The following is a 26,249-nucleotide window of genomic DNA, read 5'->3' as shown; positions in this document are numbered from 1 at the left end:
TTAGAATTATTTTAGGGGACCTTTAAGTAATCTGTTTCTATATGGCTACATGTACTTGAAATGGTTATAGAATTTGATGTTCATAACAATTTGTTACTGGGGACAAAGATCTCACTTTGTTGTAAGCAAGAATTCACACAAAGCAGATTTATATTGAGCATTTTGCTGTGTACAACAAATACTGAAATTTAAATGTATCATGTATTTGTAGATTGAGTACAAAATGGCATTGTCAGATCTTCAACACAGGACATTACAAGTGAGCGTATGGGACCATGATATTATGAAGGAGAACAGTTGTCTGGGGGCAATCTACATCAAGTTACGTAGCCAAAACCTAACCACAGAGACCGTCAACTGGTTTCAACTCCACAACATACAGATCACCGATTCCTCCACACTGGCATAAAGTAGAAATAGCGGAACATACAGATCACCGATTCCTTCACACTGGCATGAAGTAGAAATAGCGGAACATACAGATCACCGATACCTCCGCACTGGCATGAAGTAGAATAACAACAGGTACTGGACTCAAACTCCTCGACACAAATGCAGAGAGCCTTGTACTAACTGGCATTAAGACTTCTCCACAAAATGTGTGTCATGTTTCTTATATGAAAAAGGAAAACAAATGGACTCTGTTGCCAATGTGAATTCAAACTGTATAGCAGATTCCTGCTTGATTTTAGTGTGGAATAGAGGTTGCCAACCTTATGAAACCAATAACAGAATTCTACAAAAGTTAGATATTGATTTTTATAACACTATGTATGGTGTATGGTCGTTTGAAATCTTTACATTAGCGTAAATGTCATAATCTTTATAAATTATTGGTAATAATATTTTATTTCATCTCTAGTCTAAAAATGTACATTTTGTATATAAATATTGACACAGTTTACTGAGTATGATGTCAAGAATTTGTTATTTTAAAAAATACTGTAAAAGTCTTTTATTTGTGGTGTCTAATTTTAGCAGATTTGCTTAAGTGTCAATTTTTTATGGGATCTGTATTTTGCGGATTTGAGATGAAGTGACATGGCACAATGTTCTGAAGTAAAAATGGATTAAATTGCTTTTTATTTCATTGGTTGAAATTTTGGTTTAAAAAAAATTCTCCTGCAAAAATCTTGAAAAATAGAACCAAGTGGAAAAAGTCATCTTTATAGTAAAACTTTGGCAATTATTTTTAGCTCACCTGGTCCGAAGCTTTGCCATACCGCAGCGTCATCCGTCCGTCGTTTTTGACTAAATTTGGTCTGGAGCATCATTGGGCCAAGGGGACTAAATTTTCTATAAACAGTGGGTGAGGCCCTTCTGGGGGCAGAGGGGAGGGGCCCAAAAGGGGAAACATAGCAAATTCTTCAAAATCCTTCTTCTTCTGTAGGAATGACAGGATTTTGTCCAATATTTGGCAGAAGCACCCTTTGGAGAAGGGTTACCAATTTTGTATAAACGGGGGGTCTGTCTTCCCTTGGGGCAGAGAGGCGAGGCCCAATAAGGGATATAGAGGAATAGCTTTAATATCCTTCTTCTTCTGTTGGGATGAATGTCTTTGACCAAATTTGAACAGTAGCATCCTATGGGGAAGGGAAATCAACTTTGTTTAAATGGTGGGTTTGGACTCCCTGGGGGCAGAGGGGCGGGGTCAAATAGGGAAAATAGAAAAATAGCTCTAAAATCCTTCTTCTGTAGGAATGACAGGATTTTGTCCATATTTTGTCTAAAGCATCCTTGGGTGAAGGGGACTTAATTTCTGGCAACATCTGGCTATTTTAACTTCAATTTTGCTAACATTTCCAGGTGAATGATACAGGCCCTCTGGGCCTCTTTTTAAGAGATAAATTGTTTATATTTTGTTACATTAATTATATTGTTACAGAGAATACTTTAGTGCTAGAATCACTGCTGAGACAACATTAAACACAAACATCTCATCATGTACATTTTTCATAGATTTGCCATTGTAGTTTACTGTCAGATATTTTTTCTTGTGGACCACATGAACGTCTGTGTATACATGTTATATCAGTTTATAAAGTAAGAATTAATCGTCAGCTGCTGAACTGTCCTGGTGTAAAATATACATGTTTATAAATAACTCGGAATATTCATAAACCTGTGTAAACAGATCCCTTTGTAATCCTCACAATCACGTTGTGTGTTTACATACCTTTACTGTGACCAGTTAAGATATAAACTGACCGCTGCATTTAAAGGTTGTCATTGTATAATTAGTGTTTACTGTTTTTTTGGTTTTTTTATGATACCACAATATTTTGAAGTATTTTGTTGAAGTTATTTAATACCACAAAACTAGTGTCAAAAACAGTTGAAAAGGGAAAGTAAGGACAGAATGAAAACATACTTAAATTCTTGGCACAAGAACTGTTGCCCCACTATAGAACTGTTGCCACTTGGGAGGATGGATTAATAAAGTCAGATTTAAACAGTAAAGAGATGATTTGTGGGTTGACACTTTGACAGCGACATCCACTCCTTGGTCAAACTTACTAGTGCTTTCTCAAACTTGAGAACAGGCTTAAATTTTGTTAACTGCATTATCTTGCAACGGCAGAGTGATGAATACTAAAAAAGGATTTTGTGCCCCATAAATACAGAATTATCTCCTTTTGTTAATTTTTTGTTTTTCTGGATCATTAATCCTGCACTATTACACTTACTTCCACTAAACTTGTTATGCTTCTGTATCTAGAGTTGCGTAGTGTCGCTCACCAATTTCAGGATGTTTTATTTCTTGTTAGGAAAGTCTTGACAACAATAACATAATCGCTACATCCATAGACTGGTGAGGACTATGGATTGCTTGAAAAGCTTTGCGTTGTTGTAAATATACTATTACAGTAAAATTCGAACGTTTTATTTGTAAATACCCTCCACCAGTCAGGTCAGAATGTTTTTAGGATCCTGATGACTTTATCCTATGATGTCCTTTTTTCCTGAACAGACATTTACGTTATACATGTGTCCAGTTTTTCTTCCTCATTCTATATGTGCCAATTTCAGCATGATCAATATGTGTACCAGCAATATTTTTTGTTTATTCTTTCCATATTGACATATGCACATCTTTCAGTGATATCCATTATAACGTGATATATTATTTGACCCATCCAATTATTTGTACATTTTACATTTGTAAACATAGTCATCCATTATTATGCTGATGGAGTTGTTATCATATGATGGGGAAATACTGTTAAATGTTCCCCTATGTAAATTAGATATTGTTATTGTATAATATAATTATCTCCATTGCAATAGATAACCAGGAACTTGTTCTTCACAGCCTGATAAGCTTAACAAATTTGAAACAAAACAATTCAAAATTCAATTTTTCAGAAATGTTTAAAAAAATGTTTTTTGTTTTTCTGTCTGTAGGTGATCATTTGATTCTCTATGGATACAGTTTTTGTTTATGAATTTAATATTTTTAAACATATACTTGATGGAAATATTTTGTGACGTCTTTGTTAAGCTAACCAGGCATTGATGTAATTATTGTTTATTTTTTTACTAGGTAGTTATTTGTTGCTTGTTCAAGACATATTAGATGTATACAAGTGTTAGATTTTGTTTGTATGTATTCATAACAGCGCACCAACACCAAAATTCATTTTTGGAGACAATATAATCAATAATTTTACCTGATTATAATTTTTAGACATTCTGCAATAGATCATAATTGCAATAAAGTCAGATTTCAGGGCTAAGAAAGCTGTCACCATCACCTGTGCTTTGTTTAAGTATCTAAACAATGGTACCAATACTAATTGTCTCTGCTACCCTGTCTTTATACAATTATTTTACAGTTGTTCATCTAGTAAATTAACCATGTCTGCATAATGGATGTATTTACCTGGGGTAGAATTTTTAAGTTACTGAAAGGTTGTTTAGGGATTTAACATATACAGCATATAAACAGCATATACAGCATACAAACAGCATATACAGCATATAAACAGCATATACAGCATATAAACAGCATATACAGCATACAAACAGCATATACAGCATATAAACAGCATATACAGCATATAAACAGCATATACAGCATACAAACAGCATATACAGCATATAAACAGCATATACAGCATATAAACAGCATATACAGCATACAAACAGCATATACAGCATATAAACAGCATATACAGCATATAAACAGCATATACAGCATACAAACAGCATATACAGCATATAAACAGCATATACAGCATATTCAAAATTCAAGAGTTCACTCCTAAAATCCCATTCATGTTCTCTGCGCTCTTACAGACGATGCCAGCTGACTAGTCCTATATACCTGTGATCTCAGTGAAATGCTGCACGGGTAAATCCCTTTGGTAATCTCCAAGACAGCGCTGTTCATCAGCATTGTGATAGGTCTGTCTTTGGATGTCTTAGGATGTCTAGTCTAATTGCTAACCTTGAGTCTGTTATTTTGTCATGACACATTCCAAGGACGCAGAGTGGATAGGTTAACAGGAGAGCAAAGCCCTTGGTTTTCAAAGATAACTTCTACAGGGATATCTGATGATAACATCTACAGACATATCATATGATAGTAGTGTTTTACTGAAGTTCTAAAGCAATTAATGACTCACACTATACAGGTATACCAAGCTATGATAGCCCTTCTTACAACTGTAAAGGGAATGGAATTATTCCTACATGAATTCCTACCTGTATTCCTACCCGAATTCACAAATGTTTTTTAAATATTAGTGCTGTGGGAAATAGATAACTGACCATGGAGTTAAATTATCAATGGTCTAAGCTACTTTTGTTTCTGAATTCTAGTTAATAAGTTTAACTTTCGTTGCTGAAAGGGTAAGTCTTACACAAGGTCTATATGCCTACAGTGTTAATGTGAGGAACAGTTTCCCTGTTTAGTTATGTGAAATGTTCTGATGTTCTTGGCACACTTGGCACAAAGTGCCTGTGACTTTATATGGTGGGAGGCAGCATTCATCTTCCTGCGATCAATTTTTATCATTGAAGGTACCAGGGTCTTGATATTTGGTCCTTGACATACAGTGCTGTAAAGTTTCCTTATATAAATCTGTTTACCTGGATTTCAACCCGATCTGTTGTGAAGGTGTCCAGAATGGAGAAAATTTTACAATTCTGCTTTTAATGAATATTCAGGTAAGCCATACTGGCCTTCTGTGCCTCTTGTTATAGTGTATTGTATATAAAATTGATTTGACAGACAGATCAGTGCATTCAACTAGCTGTTATTTTATCTGAGTTGTTTCTATTTTTCGGTTTTGATTCTAATGATCAAAAATTGGAACTTAAGATTAAACAAACCTTTTATCCGTGAGTTGAATATGAAAATTGAAATTCTCCAAACTTTTTTTTCCATTTACTGGTATTTGGCTTTTAATAGTGCTTATTTTGTATAACAGAAAATGAGTATCAGAAAATGTTTGAATTTTGTGACATTTACAATAAGGTCACTGTTTATGGTTAATGTAAAGCTTACTCACAGCCGTTTACTGTTAAATGGTAAAAAGAGAATGCAGTTGGTGACCAAGGGGGGCCAGTTCAGGAAAAAGGATTAGTGCAGCAAATTCAGTATAAAATTCCATTATTGTAAAAATAAATCCAATCATGATAGAATTATCAAACTTCGTGATTAAAGTATTTAATCACAGATTTTGCAATTAAACATTCGAATCTAATCTAATTAAGATACAGGGAGTTGAAAAATTCATTTCAGTTTTAAAATATTTTTATAGCAATTTATCCACACAATCTTACATAACTACCACTATCATCATATTGATATGTCTGAACTTTTAATCAGAAGTGGTTGCCTATATATCAGGATCAATTAGCATTTGTTCCTCGCAGTCTGTATGATTGTCTATCACTATACTGTTGTCTATAATATTAACATCATTATACCTGTTTTTAAAAATTTGGATGTAAGATAAAGCAAATTAGATTACAAAGTGCAATATTCACGAATGTCAATCACTCAAGTTGGTGACTTGCTGGAACATGGATAATCTGTGGTATACATGTAATGTTCTTTGGTAAACTGTAAATTGTACATGCAATTCTGCTTTTTTAATTTTTAAACATACATACATTTTCCTGATTGTGTTCAATTCAAGTACTAAAGATTAATAGGGAAACCAGAAGCTTTGTTTAAATGTTTCTAAATAAATGATTGCTCCAGATAATTAAAATTTTGATCAACTTAAGTTTGATTAAATTTGAAGGATGACACATGAAGTATATTTGATTTAGATAGGTTTGAATGCTCCAGGCAAACTTAGGACTAAGAATATTGAATTATGATTTTATTATGTACACAATTATTAATGACAATTGAAATTAACCTGTAGTATTTTTTTGTAAGAATGATTCGAAATGCATTTATACCATATGTCAAAATTATACCGGATATATGATGTATTTATGGAACGTCCAGCCCACCCCTCATGTGCACCAAGCTTTAACAGCTTTGAGAGTAAAATAATCACTGAAGCTTACTCTGTAGATAGCTTCTATTACTGTATATTGAATTTGATTACATTTTTGACTGTGATATCATTATCATAACCTTGATAATAAAACCATTTTTCACACTTTGTCTTTATGCTTTTTATTAACAAACATGATGTCAGTGATAATATTTTTAGTGTAAAAGCTACTTGTATAGAGTATCTGAGCGGATTTTCATTAAATATAGCTTGAAACACTGTAAGTCCAAGGGTAGCTAAGGGGACATTACGGTAAAGATTGTTCATTAAAAATCATACATCTTTTGAATCGGCAAAAGTTTCCAATTCGGTCCATGGTTCCAACCAACCTTTCAAGCTACAGGCCACATATCCTTATTCAAGCGTTGTGGTTCATTTAGAGTTGTTTGAAGAACTTACCTTATGGGCCTGTGACTTTGAATGTGGGAGATCAGGGTATAAACCACACGTTATCACCTCACCCCAGCAACATAATGTCAAACATGACTACGCATGGCCTCATGGTTAAGTAGAAGTCATTTGAAGATTTCTACACATTGGCCTCTCTGGTATTGATTGTACATAGTAGGTAAGTGTCATAACATTGATAAAAAGATAGGCTTTCATGTGTTAAAACTCAATAAGAAATCTTGACTTAGGCGTTATGGCTCCTAAGACAAACTCCAGTACTGAAGACTGAGTTCCTGTAAACTGTAGAGTGGTTATTGTAACATGCCGACCACCCCACACCACCCCAACCCTGCATTTACATAGCAGAAAACAGCTCTATTGTAAGTGAGCTTCAAGCTCACATAATGTAATACGACAATATTTAATCACTATATCAGCTAGGCAGGATACTTAGGGATTATGCATCTACCCGAGTTCTAATACAGAACAACTTGGATCAAGCGGAATGATAACACAGCAATGATTTGGCCAAAATTAACCTAATTCATATTGCATAGCGATTTATTTTGTTCCCTACTGGGACAACAGAGTCAACAATACAAAATAAAGCTTGGCGAACCGAACATATTTTAATATATATGCAATCAGTAGCTATATTATAAAAACGACAATAAGTCTTGATCATAACCATCTCCCTTTAAATAAAGGGGTCATATTATTTACTTGTTCTTCCGGTCAAACTTCCAGTTCCTAAAAAATATATTGCTCCCATCCTGTTACATTTATGACATTCATGGTGAGATGACACTTTAAGAATATCTGCATTACTCACAGAAGGTGCGTCGTGTACTATAATTATAATCTCCCACATAGGTGCGTCGTGTACTATAATTATAATCTCCCACACAAGGTGCGTCGTGTACCATAAATATAATCTCCCACACAAGGTGAGTCGTGTACTATAATTATAATCTCCCACACAAGGTGCGTCGTGTACTATAATTAAAATCTCCCTCAGAAGGTGCGTCGTGTACTATAATTATAATCTCCCACACAAGGTGGGTCGTGTACTATAATTATAATCACCCACAGAAGGTGCGTCGTGTACTATAATTATAATCTCCCACATAGGTGCGTCGTGTACTATAATTATAATCTCCCACACAAGGTGCGTCGTGTACCATAAATATAATCTCCCACACAAGGTGAGTCGTGTACTATAATTATAATCTCCCACACAAGGTGCGTCGTGTACTATAATTAAAATCTCCCTCAGAAGGTGCGTCGTGTACTATAATTATAATCTCCCACACAAGGTGGGTCGTGTACTATAATTATAATCACCCACAGAAGGTGCGTCGTGTACTATAATTATAATCTCCCACATAGGTGCGTCGTGTACTATAATTATAATCTCCCACACAAGGTGCGTCGTGTACCATAATTATAATCTCCCACACAAGGTGCGTCGTGTACTATAATTATAATCTCCCACACAAGGTGAGTCGTGTACTATAATTATAATCTCCCACAATTATAATCTCCCACACAAGGTGCGTCGTGTACTATAATTATAATCTCCCACACAAGGTGAGTCGTGTACTATAATTATAATCTCCCACAATAGGTGCGTCGTGTACTATAATTAAAATCTCCCTCAGAAGGTGCGTCGTGTACTATAATTATAATCTCCCACACAAGGTGGGTCGTGTACTATAATTATAATCACCCACAGAAGGTGCGTCGTGTACTATAATTAAAATCACCCACAGAAGGTGCGTCGTGTAATATAATTAAAATCACCCACAGAAGGTGCGTCGTGTACTATAATTAAAATCTCCCACGGAAGGTGCGTCGTGTACTATAATTAAAATCTTCCACATAGGTGCGTCGTGTACTATAATTAAAATCTTCCACAGAAGGTGCGTCATGTACTATAATTAAAATCTCCCACAGAAGGTGCGTCGTGTAATATAATTAAAATCACCCACAGAAGGTGCGTCGTGTACTATAATTATAATCTCCCACACAAGGTGCGTCGTGTACTATAATTAAAATCACCCACAGAAGGTGCGTCGTGTACTATAATTATAATCTCCCACAGAAGGTGCGTCGTGTAATATAATTATAATCTCCCACAGAAGGTGCGTCTTGTAATATAATTCAATTCACTCATAGAAGGTATGCCCTGTACTACAAATTAGTCACCCACAGATGGTGCGTCGGAACTCTTATCAAACACCCAAAATGTACTCTAATTGGTCACTTCAAATTTTATCTTAAGGCAAAATGTCAGTTGAGTTGAGATTGTTTTGAATTTCATCAAAATCTTGTTCTGGCATAATATTTCAGCTGTTCAGCATATCTTGTTCAGGAATTCAGGATTATCCATTGCACAAAATAACATACATAGTGTTCTAATGTAAAGTCAATGTGATAAAGGTCAAATAAGCGTTAAATTTATTTTTCTCGTGAACAAAATGCATTATTTACTACTGAGCAGCTAGGAATAAGATGTATATGAAAGGAAGCAACCATTTGCGCAACAAATATAATCTCTAGTCATTATTAATTTAACAACCTCTTGTTATGTTAATAAAGCTATCGGGGTGTCACAAAAATCTGTAAAGCTCTTCCATTTATCAAAGCCAACATGGCAGATAATGTTCTTGAATGTTATAAAAGGTGAAATAAATTGCAGAAAAACGGTGTCCATAACCACTTAAATCTCTTCTAATCATCATGGTAAAACGTGCATCCCCAGAAGTATGTTATCCTTAACCCTTTCACCACTGTAGACAATAATGAACACGTCAAGATCAATGCATGGTAGAGTCTACTAAAGTTACATAGGAATGAAAGGGTCAGACCTGAATATATAACACCAAAATACTTTCTTTCTGAGTAACGTAAAATTACATTATATATCATCACCAATAATGGTACATTCCCCTTTTAAAATTCTGTCAAAGTCCTATACTCGAAATACTTTTTAAGATGTTTCATCTGGTAGATTGCCCAAGGTCCATATTCCTCGACAATGTGCTCTTCTCCCTTTCCTGTAGCCTTGGTCATGAAATTCAAACCAATGTCTCCTTCATACCGTGGCTCCAAGAAAAACGGAATCGAGAATCTATCAACTCCGATGTCAATCACTCGGTGTCGTGTTGCTTTGAAGCGCCCTCCCATCATGCGTGAAAAGACATCCCCGATGTTCATGATGAGACTCCCAGGACGTGGCTCAATCTCTGCCCACTTTCCATCTGTCGTGAGCACCTCCAAACCTTTGTAGTTAAATGTTGTCAGCAGGGTGAGAAAGTTGGAGTCTGTGTGGTCCGGGGTCGTTACGACTTTCCCATCCTCAATCCGAGCATTCGGTGGTGGGTTTCCATTCCAAGGTGGATAATGGATCAAGCGGAATGTAGAACAAGGCCGTTTGGAAAATATTTCATCAAATGAAAACTCATCAATTCCAAGACCGATTGACGTGAGTCGTAAAATCTCCAGAGACAGTTGGTGCAAAACCTCGTAGGTATCCAACAGGAATGTTTTGAAAGGGAAGCTGCCATCTTCTTTTGGCCAAACTGATGGTTCATAAAACCAATTACCTGGTGCAACCTCTGGGTCATTGGGTTCAATATCTTTTCCAAATTCAAACCCTTCCTTTCTACTTGGCTCGTCTTTCCCTACAGGAAAATATCCTCGATAAATGTTGGGGTTTTCGGAATTCCAAATTTTCCGAAGCAGACCTTTTTTCACTTCTTCTGGTTGTGTGAAAAACCACTGACAACACTTGTACAGTTGATCAAAGTCAACACCTTTAACATTGTTGATAAACAAAAAGCCTGTGTTCTCCAGGGCATGCACAACACTCTTTGCTAATTCCTGTCTGTGGCTTTTGGCTTTTGCCATATCGACTATGGGTAGCTCAAAATTCTCAGGCATTTCGATTCTCTGAAATAACAATAATCAGATTTTAGCATATAGTATTACTTAAGCTGTAATTAACAATTAAACATGCCAGTTGTTCACTTTCACGTAGGAGTATGTTAATTTGCTGAAAGTGACCATGACCAAAATTTCGAAATTTTGACACATCAAAAGTTAACGTTAGGCTACGCCGGTGTAACGTTGAAAAGGGACCCTCGTTGAAAATGGAAACAGGGTCAGTTTTCAACGTTGAAAATAAAACCTAGAAGCCGTTGAAAAAGGAACCTAACGCAAATTTATTTTTTACATACACGTTGAAAATGGACCCCCGTTGAAAAGTGAACCATATGAAAACTTGATACACTGATTTAAAATATCCACTTTCAGTATACTTATGAAGTCCTGCGACCTATTCTAGATAATAACCCAGTATGGATGTCTGACCTAATTAGATCAATGTGACCAATTTTTGGAAATTTGACCTACACTATAAAAACTTGTCATCGGGTTAAGAAATAAACATTAAACTGTTGCTTGACCAAATTGGGTCACTGTGACCTAGTTTTGAAGACTTGACCTTCCTTAGAAAAAATGGTCGTAGGGTCAGAAATTAACATTTAACAGATGTTAGACAAAATTAGGTCACTGTGACCTAACTTTCAAAATTTGACCTACATTATCTACAAGAGTCATACTGTTCTGGTCAGATAATAATATTCAACAATTTTTTGACAAAATAAGGTAACTATATGACCCAATTTTCTAAATTAGACCTACATTATCAAAAAAAATCATAAGGTTTAGAAATTAGCAATTAACAGTTATTTGACAAAATTAGGTCACCTTATTTTGAAAGTTTGACCTTCATTATCCAAAATAGTAATCGGAAAAAGATATTGTAAAAAACACGTTATTTGACCAAATTATTTGAGCTTTATTTAAAGACATTGTCATGGGTTCAGAACTTTTACATATATTTTTCCAAGACAGGTCCATGAGAACTACTTTTTTAGCTAAAGCGTGAGCCGCCAGCTATTGGTATTACTTTAGTTAATGAGCNACATCTATATATGATATAGGACATCTATATGTGATATAGGACATTGATATATGAAATAGGACATCTATATATGATATAGGACATTTATATATGATATAGGACATCTATATATGATATAGGACATCTATATATGATATAGGACATCTATATGTGATATAGGACATTGATATATGATATAGGACATTGCTATATGATATAGGACATCTATATATGATATAGGACATCTATATATGATATAGGACATCTATATATGATATAGGACATCTATATGTGATATAGGACATTGATATATGATATAGGACATCGATATATGATATAGGACATCTATATATGATATAGGACATCTATATATGATATAGGACATCTATATATGATATAGGACATCTATATATGATATAGGACATCTATATGTGATATAGGACATTGATATATGATATAGGACATCGCTATATGATATAGGACATCTATATATGATATAGGACATCTATATATGATATAGGACATCTATATATGATATAGGACATCTATATATGATATAGGACATCTCTATATGATATCGGACATCTATATATGATATAAAACATCTATAAAGATATAGGACATCTATATAAAATATAGGACATCTATATATATGAAATAGTACATCTANCACTGGTACTAAATTGAATCATATACCGGACCTACTGTCTTTATTATGCGTAACTTTGGACTCAAATGCACTTAAATGGCTTGTAAATATCATGCCTTTCCTTTGTAGAACATATGATCTTACCACAACCTCGTATTCTTATTGAAAATGCACCCTGTTTATCTCAATCGGGAACTGCTACTGGACTGTAGGTCATGCATGCTACACGCAGCTTCCGGTAAAAATACTTTAGTTAATGAGCTCAGNTATATGATATAGGACATCTATATATGATATAGGACATCTAACATATGATATAGGACATCTATATAGGATACAGGACATCTCTATATGATATAGTACATCTATATATAATAAAGGACATCTATATATAATATAGGACATCTATATATATGAAATAGTACATCTTTATATGATAAAGGACATCTATATATGATATAAAACATCTATATATGATATAAAACATTTATCTATGATATAGGACATCTGTATATAATATAGGAATCTCTATATGATATAGGACATCTATATATGATATAGGACATCTATATGTGATATAGGACATTGATATATGATATAGGACATTGCTATATGATATAGGACATCTATATATGATACAGGACATCTATATATGATACAGGACATCTATATCTGTAAAAGGACATCTTTATATGATACAGGACATCGATATATGATATAGGACATCTATATATGATATAGGACATCTATATATGATAAAGGACATCTTTATATGATTAGGACATCTATATGTGATATAGGACATTGATATATGATATAAAACATCTATATAGGATACAGGACATCTATATAGATATAGGACATCTATATATGATACAGGACATTGCTATATGATATAGGACATTGATATGTGATATAGGACATCTATATATGATATAGGACATCTATCTATGATATAAAACATCTATCTATGATATAGGACATCTCTATATGATATAGGACATATATATATGATATAGGACGTCTATATATGATATAGGACATCTAACATATGATATAGGACATTGATATATGATATAGGACATCTATATAGGATACAGGACATCTCTATATGATATAGTACATCTATATATGATAAAGGACATCTATATATAATATAGGACATCTATATATATGAAACAGTACATCTATATATGATAAAGGACATCTATATATGATATAAAACATCTATCTATGATATAGGACATCTGTATATAATATAGGACATCTCTATATGATATAGGACATCTCTATATGATATAGGACATCTCTATATGATACAGGACATTTATATATGATACAGGACATCTATATATGATATAGGACATCTATATCTGTAAAAGGACATCTATATATGATACAGGACATCGATATATGATATAGGACATCTATATATGATATAGGACATCTACATATGATAAAGGACATCTTTATATGATATAGGACATCTCTATATGATAAGGACATCTATATGTGATATAGGACATTGCTATATGAAATAGGACATCTCTATATGATATAGGACATCTATCTATGATATAAAACATCTATCTATGTTATAGGACATCTATATATGATATAGGACAACTATATATGATATAGGACATCTCTATATGATATAGGACATCTATATATGATATAGGACATCTATATATGATATAGGACATCTATATATGATACAGGACATCTGCATATGATACAGGACATCTATATATGATATAGGACATCTATATCTGTAAAAGGACATCTATATATAATACAGGACATCGATATATGATACAGGACATCTATATATGATATAGGACATCTAAATATGATAAAGGACATCTTTATATGATATAGGACATCTCTATATGATATAGGACATCTATATATGATACAGGACATTGATATATGATATAAAACATCTATATAGATATAGGACATCTATAATCTATCTATGATATAGGACATCTGTATATGATATAGGACATCTATATATGATACAGGACATCTGCATATGATACAGGACATCTATATATGATACAGGACATCTGCATATGATACAGGACATCTATATATGATACAGGACATCTATCTATGATATAGGACATCTCTATATATGAAGTAGTACATCTATATATGATAAAGGACATCTATATATGATATAAAACATCTATCTATGATATAAAACATCTATCTATGATATAAAACATCTATATATGATACAGGACATCTATCTATGATATAGGACATCTCTATATATGAAGTAGTACATCTATATATGATAAAGGACATCTATATGTGATATAAAACATCTATCTATGATATAGGACATCTGTATATGATATAGGACATCTATATATGATATATGACATCTCTATATGATATAGGACATCTATATATGATATAGGACATCTATATATGATATAGGACATCTATATATGATAAAGGACATCTTTATATGATATACGACATCTCTATATGATTAGGACATCTATATGTGATATAGGACATTGATATATATGAAATAGGACATCTCTATATGATATAGGACATCTATCTATGATATAAAACATCTATCTATGATATAAAACATCTATATATGATACAGGACATCTATCTGTGATATAGGACATCTCTATATATGAAGTAGTACATCTATATATGATAAAGGACATCTATATGTGATATAAAACATCTATCTATGATATAGGACATCTATATATGATAAGGACATCTATATATGATACAGGACATCGATATATGATATAGGATATCTATATATGATATAGGACATCTATATAGGACATCTTTATATGATGTAGGACATCTATATATTATATAGGACATCTATATATGATATAAGACATCTCCATATGATATAGGATATCTATATATCGATATACAACTGTATGATATAAAACATCTATCTATGATATAGGACATCTATATATGATACAGGACATCTAAATATGATATAAAACATCTATATATGATAAAGGACATCTTTATATGATATACGACATCTATATAGGACATCTTTATATGATGTAGGACATCTATATATTATATAGGACATCTATATATATGAAATATGAAACAGTACATCTATATATGATAAAGGACATCTTTATATGATATAGGACATCTATATATGATAAAGGACATCTTTATATGATATAGGACATCTCCATATGATATAGGATATCTATATATCGATATACAACTGTATGATATAAAACATCTATATATGATAAAGGACATCTTTATATGATATACGACATCTATATAGGACATCTTTATATGATGTAGGACATCTATATATTATATAGGACATCTATATATGATATCGGACATCTCTATATGATATAAAACATCTATCTATGATATAAAACATCTATATAGATATAGGACATCTATATATATGAAATAGTACATCTATATATGATACAGGACATCGATATATGATACAGGACATCTAAATATGATATAAAACATCTATATATAAAACAGGACATCTATCTATGATATAGGACATCTCTATATATGAAGTAGTACATCTATATATGATAAAGNTATATGATATAGGACATCTATATGTGATATAGGACATTGATATATGAAATAGGACATCTCTATATGATATCGGACATCTATATATGATATAAAACATCTATATAGATATAGTACATCTATATATAATACAGGACATCTATATATATGAAATAGTACATCTATATATGATATAGGACATCTATATATGATATAGGACATCTATATATGATACAGGACATCTAAATATGATATAAAACATCTATATATGATACAGGACATCTGTCTATGATATAGGACATCTCTATATGATATAAAACATCTATATATGATATATGACATCTATATATGATAAAGGACATCTATATATGATATAGGACATCTATATATGATACAGGACATTTAAATATGATATAAAAACATCTATATAGATATAGGACATCTATATATAATATAGGACATGTATATATATGAAATAGTACATCTATATATGATATAGGACATCTATATATGATATAAAACATCTATATATGATACAGGACATCTAAATATGATATAAAACATCTATATATGATATATGACATCTATATATGATAAACGCCACCTATATATGATATAGGACATCTATATATGATACAGGACATCTAAATATGATATAAAACATCTATATATGATATAGGACATTTATATATGATTTGAAACATCTATATATGATACAGGACATCTATCTATGATATAGGACATCTCTATATGGTATAAAACATCGATATATGATAAAGGACATCTATATATGATATAGGACATCTATATAGGACATCTTTATATGATGTAGGACATCTATATACTATATAGGACATCTATATATGATATAAGACATCTCTATATGATATAAAACATCTATATATGATATAGGACATTTATATATGATTTGAAACATCTATATATGATACAGGACATCTATATATGATAAAGGACATCTATATATGAAACAGGACATCTATATATGATATAAAACATCTATATATGATATAAAACATCTATATATGATATAGGACATCTATATATGTCATCTTTTTATGATATAGGACATCTATATATGATCTAGGACATCTATATATGATATAGGACATCTATATATGATATAAGACATCTCTATATGATATAAAACATCTATATATGATATAGGACATTTATATATGATATTAAACATCTATATATGATACAAAACGTACCATATAGTGTATATATATATATATATATATATATACTATATAAGATGTATCACCTGTTATATATATTATGATTTATATATTTTAATAACATACCGAATCGTCATTCTTTAGTCCAGGAATATATGTAAAAAGTGGCAGTTGGTGTAACTAGCGAAGTGAAGTGAAGCAGGAAACCGAGATCATGTCTGAGACTAGAGTTGTTTGTCTGAGACTTGAGTTGTTTGTCTGAGACAAGAGTTGTTTGTCTGAGACTAGCGTTGTTTGTCTAGACAAGAGTTGTTTGTCTGAGACTTGAGTTGTTTGTTTGAGACTTGAGTTTTTTGTCTGAGACTTGAGGTTTTTGTTTGAGACTAGAGTTGTTTATCTGAGACTAGATTTATTTGTATGATACTAGAGTTGCTTGTCTGAGACTAGAGTTGCTTGTCTGAGACTAGAGTTGTTTGTCTGATACTAGAGTTGCTTGTCTGAGACTAGAGTTGTTTGTCTGAGACTAGAGCTGTTTGTCTGAGACTAGATGTGTTTGTCTGAGACTAGAGCTGTTTGTCTGAGACTAGATGTGTTTGTCTGAGGGTAGAGTTGTTTGTCTGAGACTAGAGTTGTTTGTCTGAGACTTGAGCTTTTTGTTTGAGACTTGAGTTGTTTGTCTGAGACTTGAGTTTTTTGTCTGAGACTTGAGGTTTTTGTTTGAGACTAGAGTTGTTTATCTGAGACTAGAGTTGTTTGTATGATACTAGAGTTGCTTGTCTGAGACTAGAGTTGTTTGTCTTAGACTAGAGTTGTTTGTCTGAGACTAGAGTTGCTTGTCTGAGACTAGAGTTGTTTGTCTGATACTAGAGTTGCTTGTCTGAGACTAGAGTTGTTTGTCTGAGACTAGAGCTGTTTGTCTGAGACTNGCCTTGGGTATCCCCGGTGGTCGTCGTTCCCAAAGGTCAGTCAGACATTAGACTTTGTGTGGATATAAGGCGGGCTAATGAGGCCATAATTCGAGAACGTCACCCAATACCAACTGTTGAGGAAGTCCTCTATGATCTAAACCAGAGTACGGTGTTTAGCAAATTAGACATAAAATGGGCTTTTCATCAGATTGAACTGTCTGATAAATCTCGATCAATCACAACATTTGTTACGCACAAAGGACTCTTCNCTAGAGTTGCTTGTCTGAGACTAGAGTTGTTTGTCTGAGACTAGAGTTACTTGTCTGAGACTAGAGTTGTTTGTCTGAGACTAGAGTTGTTTGTATGATACTAGAGTTGTTTGTTTGAGACTAGAGTTGTTTGTATGTGACTAGAGTTGCTTGTCTGAGACTAGCGTTGTTTGTCTGAGACTAGAGTTGTTTGTCTGAGACTGGAGTTGCTCGCGCAAGTCATTGTCTGGTTGGTGTCGACCATATGGCTAATTAATCAGAGAAGGGTCAAAGTGATCGTGTCTAACTTTACAATGCGTTTCGGACCATAACTCGTCTCATCATTCTCCCGCAAATAAAAGAATGGAATCTGTTTGGGTGTCCATTACATTAATAACTATTTACCATTATGTTGTTTTGTCTGAAAAGTGACATTGATCGCAGGAGTTTTGTACACATGCGCGAACAGGCTAGAAACATGCCAATGATTATCATATATGTGCATTCCTGAATCGACGTACGTATGTAGTGAAAACTGAAGTTAGTAAAATGTTCAAATGACCAAACTAATGACATATATTTCCCTGGGATAGATCACATTTAGTAATGAAGCGATGAGAGTTCACTACATGGATACTGCTGGAGTACATCACGTGATTAGTATTTTATCCTTTGTAATCTATTTCGATTTACATGTAAAACGAAAAATGATAGCCGCAGGAAGATATCTGCCTCTATAGCCATATCCACGTTTAACACAGTTTTCATTATACATTGTAGATGTACATGCAATTCTAAAATCGTTTACTCTATATTATAATACATACAAATTAAAGTACAAAGTATGCGTGCAAGGTTGATTACCTTAAACACACCTATATATCTAGTGGTCTTTAAATCGATTTACCTGGTAATAGGATTGTGTCACCATTTCTCAGCAGAATTTATTCAAATTTTGTAGTTATATTGCTTTGAAGTAAAGAAAATTTTCTGCCACAAAAAAAATATAGGTTGTCAGAATTTTAACGATTTTAAATGGAAATTTCTGTAAAAAGGAGTGAATTTGGAAAAAAAAATTGAAACACACAATTTTGTGCAAGATAATGTCAATAAAAATGATACTAACATAGATTAGTATTGCATTAATGTATATCAATTTCATAAATACTGAAATTGTGTAAAATTATTTATCTATAGACGATTAAAAATTGATATTTTATAATAAAACCATATACACATAGTAATTGCATGCAAGAATTATCGTTCTTGAAAAACTTCACAGTAGTGAAATAGGTAGCCGGTTTCCTGAAGTACAGAAAAATGGACACATGTGACTCATTGATTAAAAAACAACTGAATTAATGCCTGGATTGCTTTGCAATATTTTAATATTGAAAGAACACACTGTTCTGTCAATAATAAGCATACAATATTCATCACTTTAATATTAAACATTAGATTATGCGGAAAATGTGATACTGTCTCCCTACATTGGATTTTCAACTAGGGATGTAGTTCCTATTTCCGTTTAGCAATACACTCGTATGACATGGACTTACTCAAGTCCTATTTCTACAGAATTAACACATGGACCCTTTGTTTTGGACTATTTCTCAACCAAATATTTATCGATTATGATTTATAAGCAAATTGACATACGCAAAGGGGTATGTGGCATTGCTTGTAGTTCCATAGTTATGTTCTTTACCGCTAAACAAAGCAGTTTGTACATCAAAACAACCAATATGAACATACAAGTTTTGTCATCATATCTTCATTTTTATGCATAATAATATTGTTACAACATATCTAAATACATATTGACTGATTTCTGTGGTGTTAATGCCCGGTATAACGATAATGATCTAGAGCGGAACAACACACATGCACACCTTTAGAATTTGGTGATGTGACCCAGATACTATTGTAAACAAGTACAAGTAATATCAGCGAGTCAACATGAAACCATCCTCGATTTCCAGGGGTTGCAATCAACTACGCTCTCTACAGAGAAAGCGAGCGTGCGCAATGATCAGAATCAGAAATTAAACAATAAAATATTTAAAATACAGTAATCAATGATTTTTATCACGGTTCATGTCATCAGGGGGGATATCGAGGATGACATGAACCGTGATAAAAATCATTGATTACTGTATTTTAAATATTTTATTGTTTAATTTCTGATTCTGATCATTCTAACTACACATTTGACAATGAAATTGATTGGCACTTCTGCTTGTTGTGTCATGGTTTCGTGCACAACTGTAGGCTTTTTCAATGGTACAGGCTATATACTGTGGTGGTTATTCGGTCATCGTAATTATATGTAATACAATACAATATGATGTCATAAATGTAAGGTAATATAAATTTATTTATAATCAACCCTCAAAATATCCCTCCACAATCCAAGATGGCGGCTTACTTAGACAATGAGGGAAAACAAATCCCTATAGAGCTGTCATAGACTACTCAAGTCATGTTATTGTTAGTTTGTATTTTACTAAATCAGCTCTCTCTTGTTACCCTATACCTTTTGTCCTGTTACTACATTAATTCATAACATGTTTTTGTTTATTTGGAATCAACTTTCGAATATAAGGGACAATTCCTTGTGGGTTTCCGTTCAATAATGCGTACACCTTTGAAGCTGTATCGTTGAAAAGGTGATATAACATTTGAGAATACCATGTATTGTTGATGATATTGTAACCAAGTGTTAATATACGTGTCATAGCATGCTTCCTAAACACCAGGAGACGTACATGCTGTTATTGATTAGCATGACCTTGCGCCCAAGTTATCATAAATTACATAATCGTCACCTTCTAAAATTTATGTTCGATAAGATTTAAAATAGACACCAAATCATTGGTTGAGTCAAAGATTCCATTATGTTTCAAGAAGGCACATATCAGACCATTGTTAAAGAAGGCTGGAATGGACAAGGAGGAGTTGAAAAACTACTTATTATAATAAGTAACTGCCTCAGTGAGTACGTCTACGAGTATGTACAATATCTCCCTAGGTAACAATTAAGTATAGCAGTAATTTTGAAAACTAAATCAATGTCCTTACCATACCTAGATTAGCAGAGTGACAAGTCCCGCGCTCCTAATATTGGTTGGCAACATCACGACATTTTGTGTGACATATAAGATGAAGATGTATTTATAAACTGCAGCATTTATATAAAGAGTAGGATTGGGTTTAAACATTTATATTATATTTCGATATAATATGCCTTTAGTCCACCAAAGTTCATATCATCATCATCATCATCATCATCATCATCATCATCATCATCATTATCATCATCATCATCATCATCATCATCATCATCATATAAATATATAAACTTTATTTATTTTACAAAAATCAATTATGAGACAAGTTATTTCAACTTATATTAATCACTCTTGTTGGCCCGGATTTTAGCGCGCAAAGTGTCTTAATGTGGGAGGGAACCGGTGAATACCCGGAGAAAACCCACATGATCGGGCAGGTGACCCCATACCTATTACCGTCCGATCGGAATCGAACCCCGGCTGCCTTGGTGAAAGGCAAACGCGCTATCCACTGTGTCACCAAACCACCGTTGACAAAGCTTGATAAAGGGACCAGTCGGTCTAGAAACATTGCGACACGTCTAATACGTACAGTGTTTGGGTATAAAGTAAAACTTTGATATCACATACTTCCAAACTGATAAATCTTATTGAAAAAATAAAATAATTATCATCAAAAATACAAGTGTCAAACGTAGAATCTAAGCTGTAATAAAGGTCACGTGTGTTCCTTCGCCTGTTATAAAAGGGAATATTCTCGAAATCGTGAAAGCATTTGAACTCTTCTTGTAACTGGTATCTTGGTATCCATTACTTTAAGTGCTAATACGTTAGTTTATATCGTTTTTGCCACAAATGTCATTTCACATTGTGGAGCCACATTATTACAAGTATTTATGCTACTGTACTTACCTTGCAAGCTGTTATCCAAGCACATGCGGCACACAGTCGTTCTCATAAAATGTACCTGTTATAGGCCTGTACAACAACATGTGTGACATTTAAAATGTCGGTCGAGCATATCACAAATGTTTATCTGTATATATGTAAACACAACTTGTACAAGCAAACCTTAAATTTTATCAATACAGACAGAGAGGATAACGATAGACTATAGGTTTATACCTACTGTTATATAGTTAGGATTGCGACTTATGTCGGTGGATCTCCTAGTATGTGATCAGTAAACTATGAAACCGTTCTGCTTCTGTCACCTTGAGGTGTGTTAGCTATTCAGATACACAAACAAGTATATACGTACCTTATTATTAGATGGCGTGTGTATGTGTGTGTGCGCTATATAATATGTGCGTTGAATCATTATCACGTTGGTACCCTTGAGAACAAACGAGTTTATCATTACAATGTATATACCCATACCCTATTATATACCCCCTGTCTTGTATGAGTATTGTATATTTATAGCATCCATGCTATTTTTGAAGAAAGGAAAAAACATGTAGGTGTCATGGGCTAAATGTGTTGGGGCTCGATTTTGTGAAGGGAATATAAAAATACGTCATTCGTCTTCTGTCACTCTTTTTATGCTCTTTCTTCTATATCCTTCCTGGAGAGTTCACAAACATAATACAAAGTAATTGTAATTACAGAGTTACCTCCCTTGCACTATACTCATCACATTGTATGGTTCACATATAATATAGCATTTATAAATCATCCCCCAGCAAATAAAAATTGGACCACAATTTTTGATAAACCATACAAATGTGTGTAAAAAAATGAAATGAAGATAAATTGTAGCATTATCAAGGAGCTTAATAAGAGCTTCGCTCTTTAATGGTAACACATGCTTGCGTAAACAGAGTTGCTTCCCCTTACTACACCTTGCCTTTAATTTCTTTCGACCGGAAGTAGACGTCCAGCGGGGAACCAGGAAGTGTATCCTTTAAGCAAAGACAATTGTGTTTCAACCCATGCATGAATAACTTCATATAGTGAAAACAATCTTCATGTCTTATTACTTGTTTATTTATATAAAAACTAATATACATTCTGAGTGAAAAAAAATGTGATACTAACAGGCATGTAACTTCGTTCAGAGATTATCATACTTTATCACATTCTACTGCAAAATGCCTACCCCTGAGATATGTCGCACACTCCAGAACAGCATATACAATTCCGAGGAGCTCAAGCTTGGTTGGTCTATAACACTGTTGTTGTTGTTGTATTTTATTAAGGCCTTTTGAACCGAACAACACGTGCAACATTGTTGTCATGTATTTGGTAGAGCATGTAGCCTGTTACACGTCTGGATGTATCTACAGCAAATCGGAATGGCAAGTCAAAATTTGGGAAAACTAACACTTTAGAATTTAACAACTGGGACTTCAGGATGTCAAATGCTGTTTGATGTATCCACTGAAAGCGCACTCATTTTTTTAGTAAATTGTTCAAAGGATATGCTGTTTCACTAAATCGTGGAATATTATTGCTAAAAAATTGAACAATCCCAAAGCTCGCTTAAGCTCCTTCTGTGAATTTGGTGTTTGGTATTTACGAATCGCAGTTAACCTCTTGGGAGGTGCACGTATTCCCTAATGCGAGATATCATGACCTAAGAAAACACACTTACGAGCAAACAGGCACTTTTAATCCAGCTGTCAAAAATTGTGAAAAAACCCTCTTGTATATTGTTCAAATAAGGACATCGTCAAAATAGCACAAAACAGATTTAAAAGTAAGTTCATTCTGAACCGTGTCCATCAATAGTTGGAAACTAAGACTCATTGGGAGTCGAGCAAATTTGTAAGTTCTAAAACAAGTGTTGAAGGCTGTACATTTCGCACACTCATGACCTGTAAAAATCCAGAGCTCATGTCAATAGAGGTAATACAGTTGGGAGAACTGTTGGTAAATTATACCGTCAACCCTGAATATTTGGTATCGTGTAACGAAATGGTTGTGTTTGGGAATTCAAGAAGCGAAAATCACAACAGAACCGATAGGACGAGAAGTGTGAGGCCTTTACGTTCTTGGAGTCAGAATTCTGATTCCTTTTTGGTTTTGAAACTAAAACAATTGGGCTTGAAATTGTGATATCCTCTGGGCAATAACACCTTGTTTCAATACCTCGTCTAATTGTGAACGCAAAACCTCACTCTTCTCAGGTGGTAAACGACAAGGTTGGTGGTGTTTAGACACAGCATTTGGTTTCAAGTGTATAACATGTTCAACAACATCAGTAAACCCTAACGATGGGTTTTACTGGGTAACAAACACATCTTTTTTTCTCTACAAACTTATCAAACTTACTGTCACTTGGATTTCCAGTACTTTTAGTACTTTGATTACAACTAACATCACTGTCAATTAAACGAGCATCATCTACAATATTATGTATATCATCATTATCATGTTTATCAAAATGTTATATTTACATTTGCGCTGCAACCCACTATATGAATATTACCAACAGAAATGGTTTTTATTCGAGTAAGACATCACAATTTCTCGTGACGTAACACGTGGTGTACTTATGACGTGATATAACAACCTTGCTCTTATTACTTCGTTTTAGATAACATGGAGAATGCTCCAGCGTCAAACGTTCAAATAAATTCGGTTAATTTTTGGCGCCATATCATTTAAGTAGGACTGTTGCGTCAATGTCGTTTAAAGGACGACGAATATACAAAACGCAGTAAATAAATAAATTATTTAAGAACAAATAAATAAAACTAAACAATTGTACGAAAGTTAAAACTTAAATATATGAATTGAACGGCGTTTTTAAAATTTTCATGCCGGTATGAACGCAAATCGGTTACATTCAAATACAACATGAAACCCTGGCGGGCTTCATGCAATATGGATGTAACCGGTTTGCGTTCATACCGGCATGAACATTAAAAATACGCCATTCAATCCCTTTCAACTTTCACTGACTTACTAGACATGTCCATGTTTCCAGAACAATTTGAGTAATTTGTTACACCATTGACACTAGTACAGTTCTGTTGCAATTTAAATTATGTACATTTTGCGAAACACAAGTAACATTGTTAAATTCAAAACTATTGACAGATTGTGAAACATGTGTGTTATTTAGATACTGATCACCAGGTAATATCTGGTGTGAGCCATCTCATAATTCAATATATTGTGTGAGCCATCTAATAATTAAAGGTTTGCCAAAACTGTACCCATACGTACTGAAATTTGGATAGGGCTCGGGTTCAAAATGTTCACAGGTATCAATCTTGATATATGTACAGTAACAACTGACCTAGCAATCAAAAAACCTTTCTTTTGGGCATGCTTACTGCCAGTACCTTGTAATCATATTTGTTAGCCCTAAGGTAGCTAACATGAAACAATACATTCAGAATTAGCATTGATGCTGAGTTCAGATTTACACTTTATTTTAAGTCTGCTTGTACCATAATTATTTGCACCAAAATCCAACACAATATTGTGCTTTGACATAAATGCAGAACCAATAATGAGAGGATGTGAGGTATTTAACAATATATACACTTTAAAATTACAATGACCATATGGCGTGTGAACATTCACCTTTGCTGTACCTTTGAGACTTGAGTCTGCTACTTTAACTGTAGATGATGTTCTCTGAATCTGTGTGTTACAACCTCTTGGTAATAAATTAAAAAATGACTCTGAAATTACATTAATATTGCACCCAGAGTCTAACAATGCTTGATATTTGATACTTGAAATATGACTACTAATGCTACTGT

The 26,249-nt window shown here is 33.4% G+C and overlaps 2 protein-coding genes across 4 annotated transcripts in view; one reads left to right on the top strand and one right to left on the bottom strand.

Annotated features, from left to right (window-relative positions):
- The window catches only part of LOC110441528 (phosphatidylinositol 4-phosphate 3-kinase C2 domain-containing subunit beta-like), a 54,463-nt gene extending 52,895 nt beyond the window's left edge, over positions 1 to 1,568 (top strand). For both annotated transcript variants that reach the window (XM_021484703.1, XM_021484704.1), the window contains exon 36: positions 212 to 1,568. In XM_021484703.1, coding sequence (XP_021340378.1) covers positions 212 to 409 — 198 coding nt within the window. In that variant the 3' untranslated portion in view covers positions 410 to 1,568. The remainder of the gene's footprint in view (positions 1 to 211) is intronic.
- Positions 1,569 to 6,098: 4,530 nt separating this feature from the next.
- Positions 6,099 to 22,747, bottom strand: LOC110441527 (2-oxoglutarate-Fe(II) type oxidoreductase-like). Of its 2 annotated transcripts, none has more exons than XM_021484702.1 (2): positions 22,658 to 22,747; positions 6,099 to 10,865 (listed from the first exon to the last, which is right to left on the bottom strand). In XM_021484702.1, the coding sequence occupies exon 2, from the start codon at positions 10,854 to 10,856 to the stop codon at positions 9,867 to 9,869; it is 990 nt and encodes a 329-aa protein (XP_021340377.1). In that variant the 5' UTR covers positions 10,857 to 10,865; positions 22,658 to 22,747; the 3' UTR covers positions 6,099 to 9,866. The 2 variants fall into 2 exon arrangements, with proteins under 2 accessions (XP_021340377.1, XP_021340376.1); XM_021484701.1 differs by lacking the exon at positions 22,658 to 22,747 and adding an exon at positions 22,441 to 22,645.
- Between the last annotated feature and the right edge of the window lie 3,502 nt (positions 22,748 to 26,249).

Source organism: Mizuhopecten yessoensis, unplaced genomic scaffold (genome assembly GCF_002113885.1).
Source record: "Mizuhopecten yessoensis strain PY_sf001 unplaced genomic scaffold, ASM211388v2 scaffold716017, whole genome shotgun sequence".
NCBI classification, from domain to species: Eukaryota; Metazoa; Mollusca; class Bivalvia; order Pectinida; family Pectinidae; genus Mizuhopecten; species Mizuhopecten yessoensis.
The sequence above is the reverse complement of the archived record's forward strand: the minus strand, read 5'-3'. Positions and strand labels throughout refer to the sequence as shown.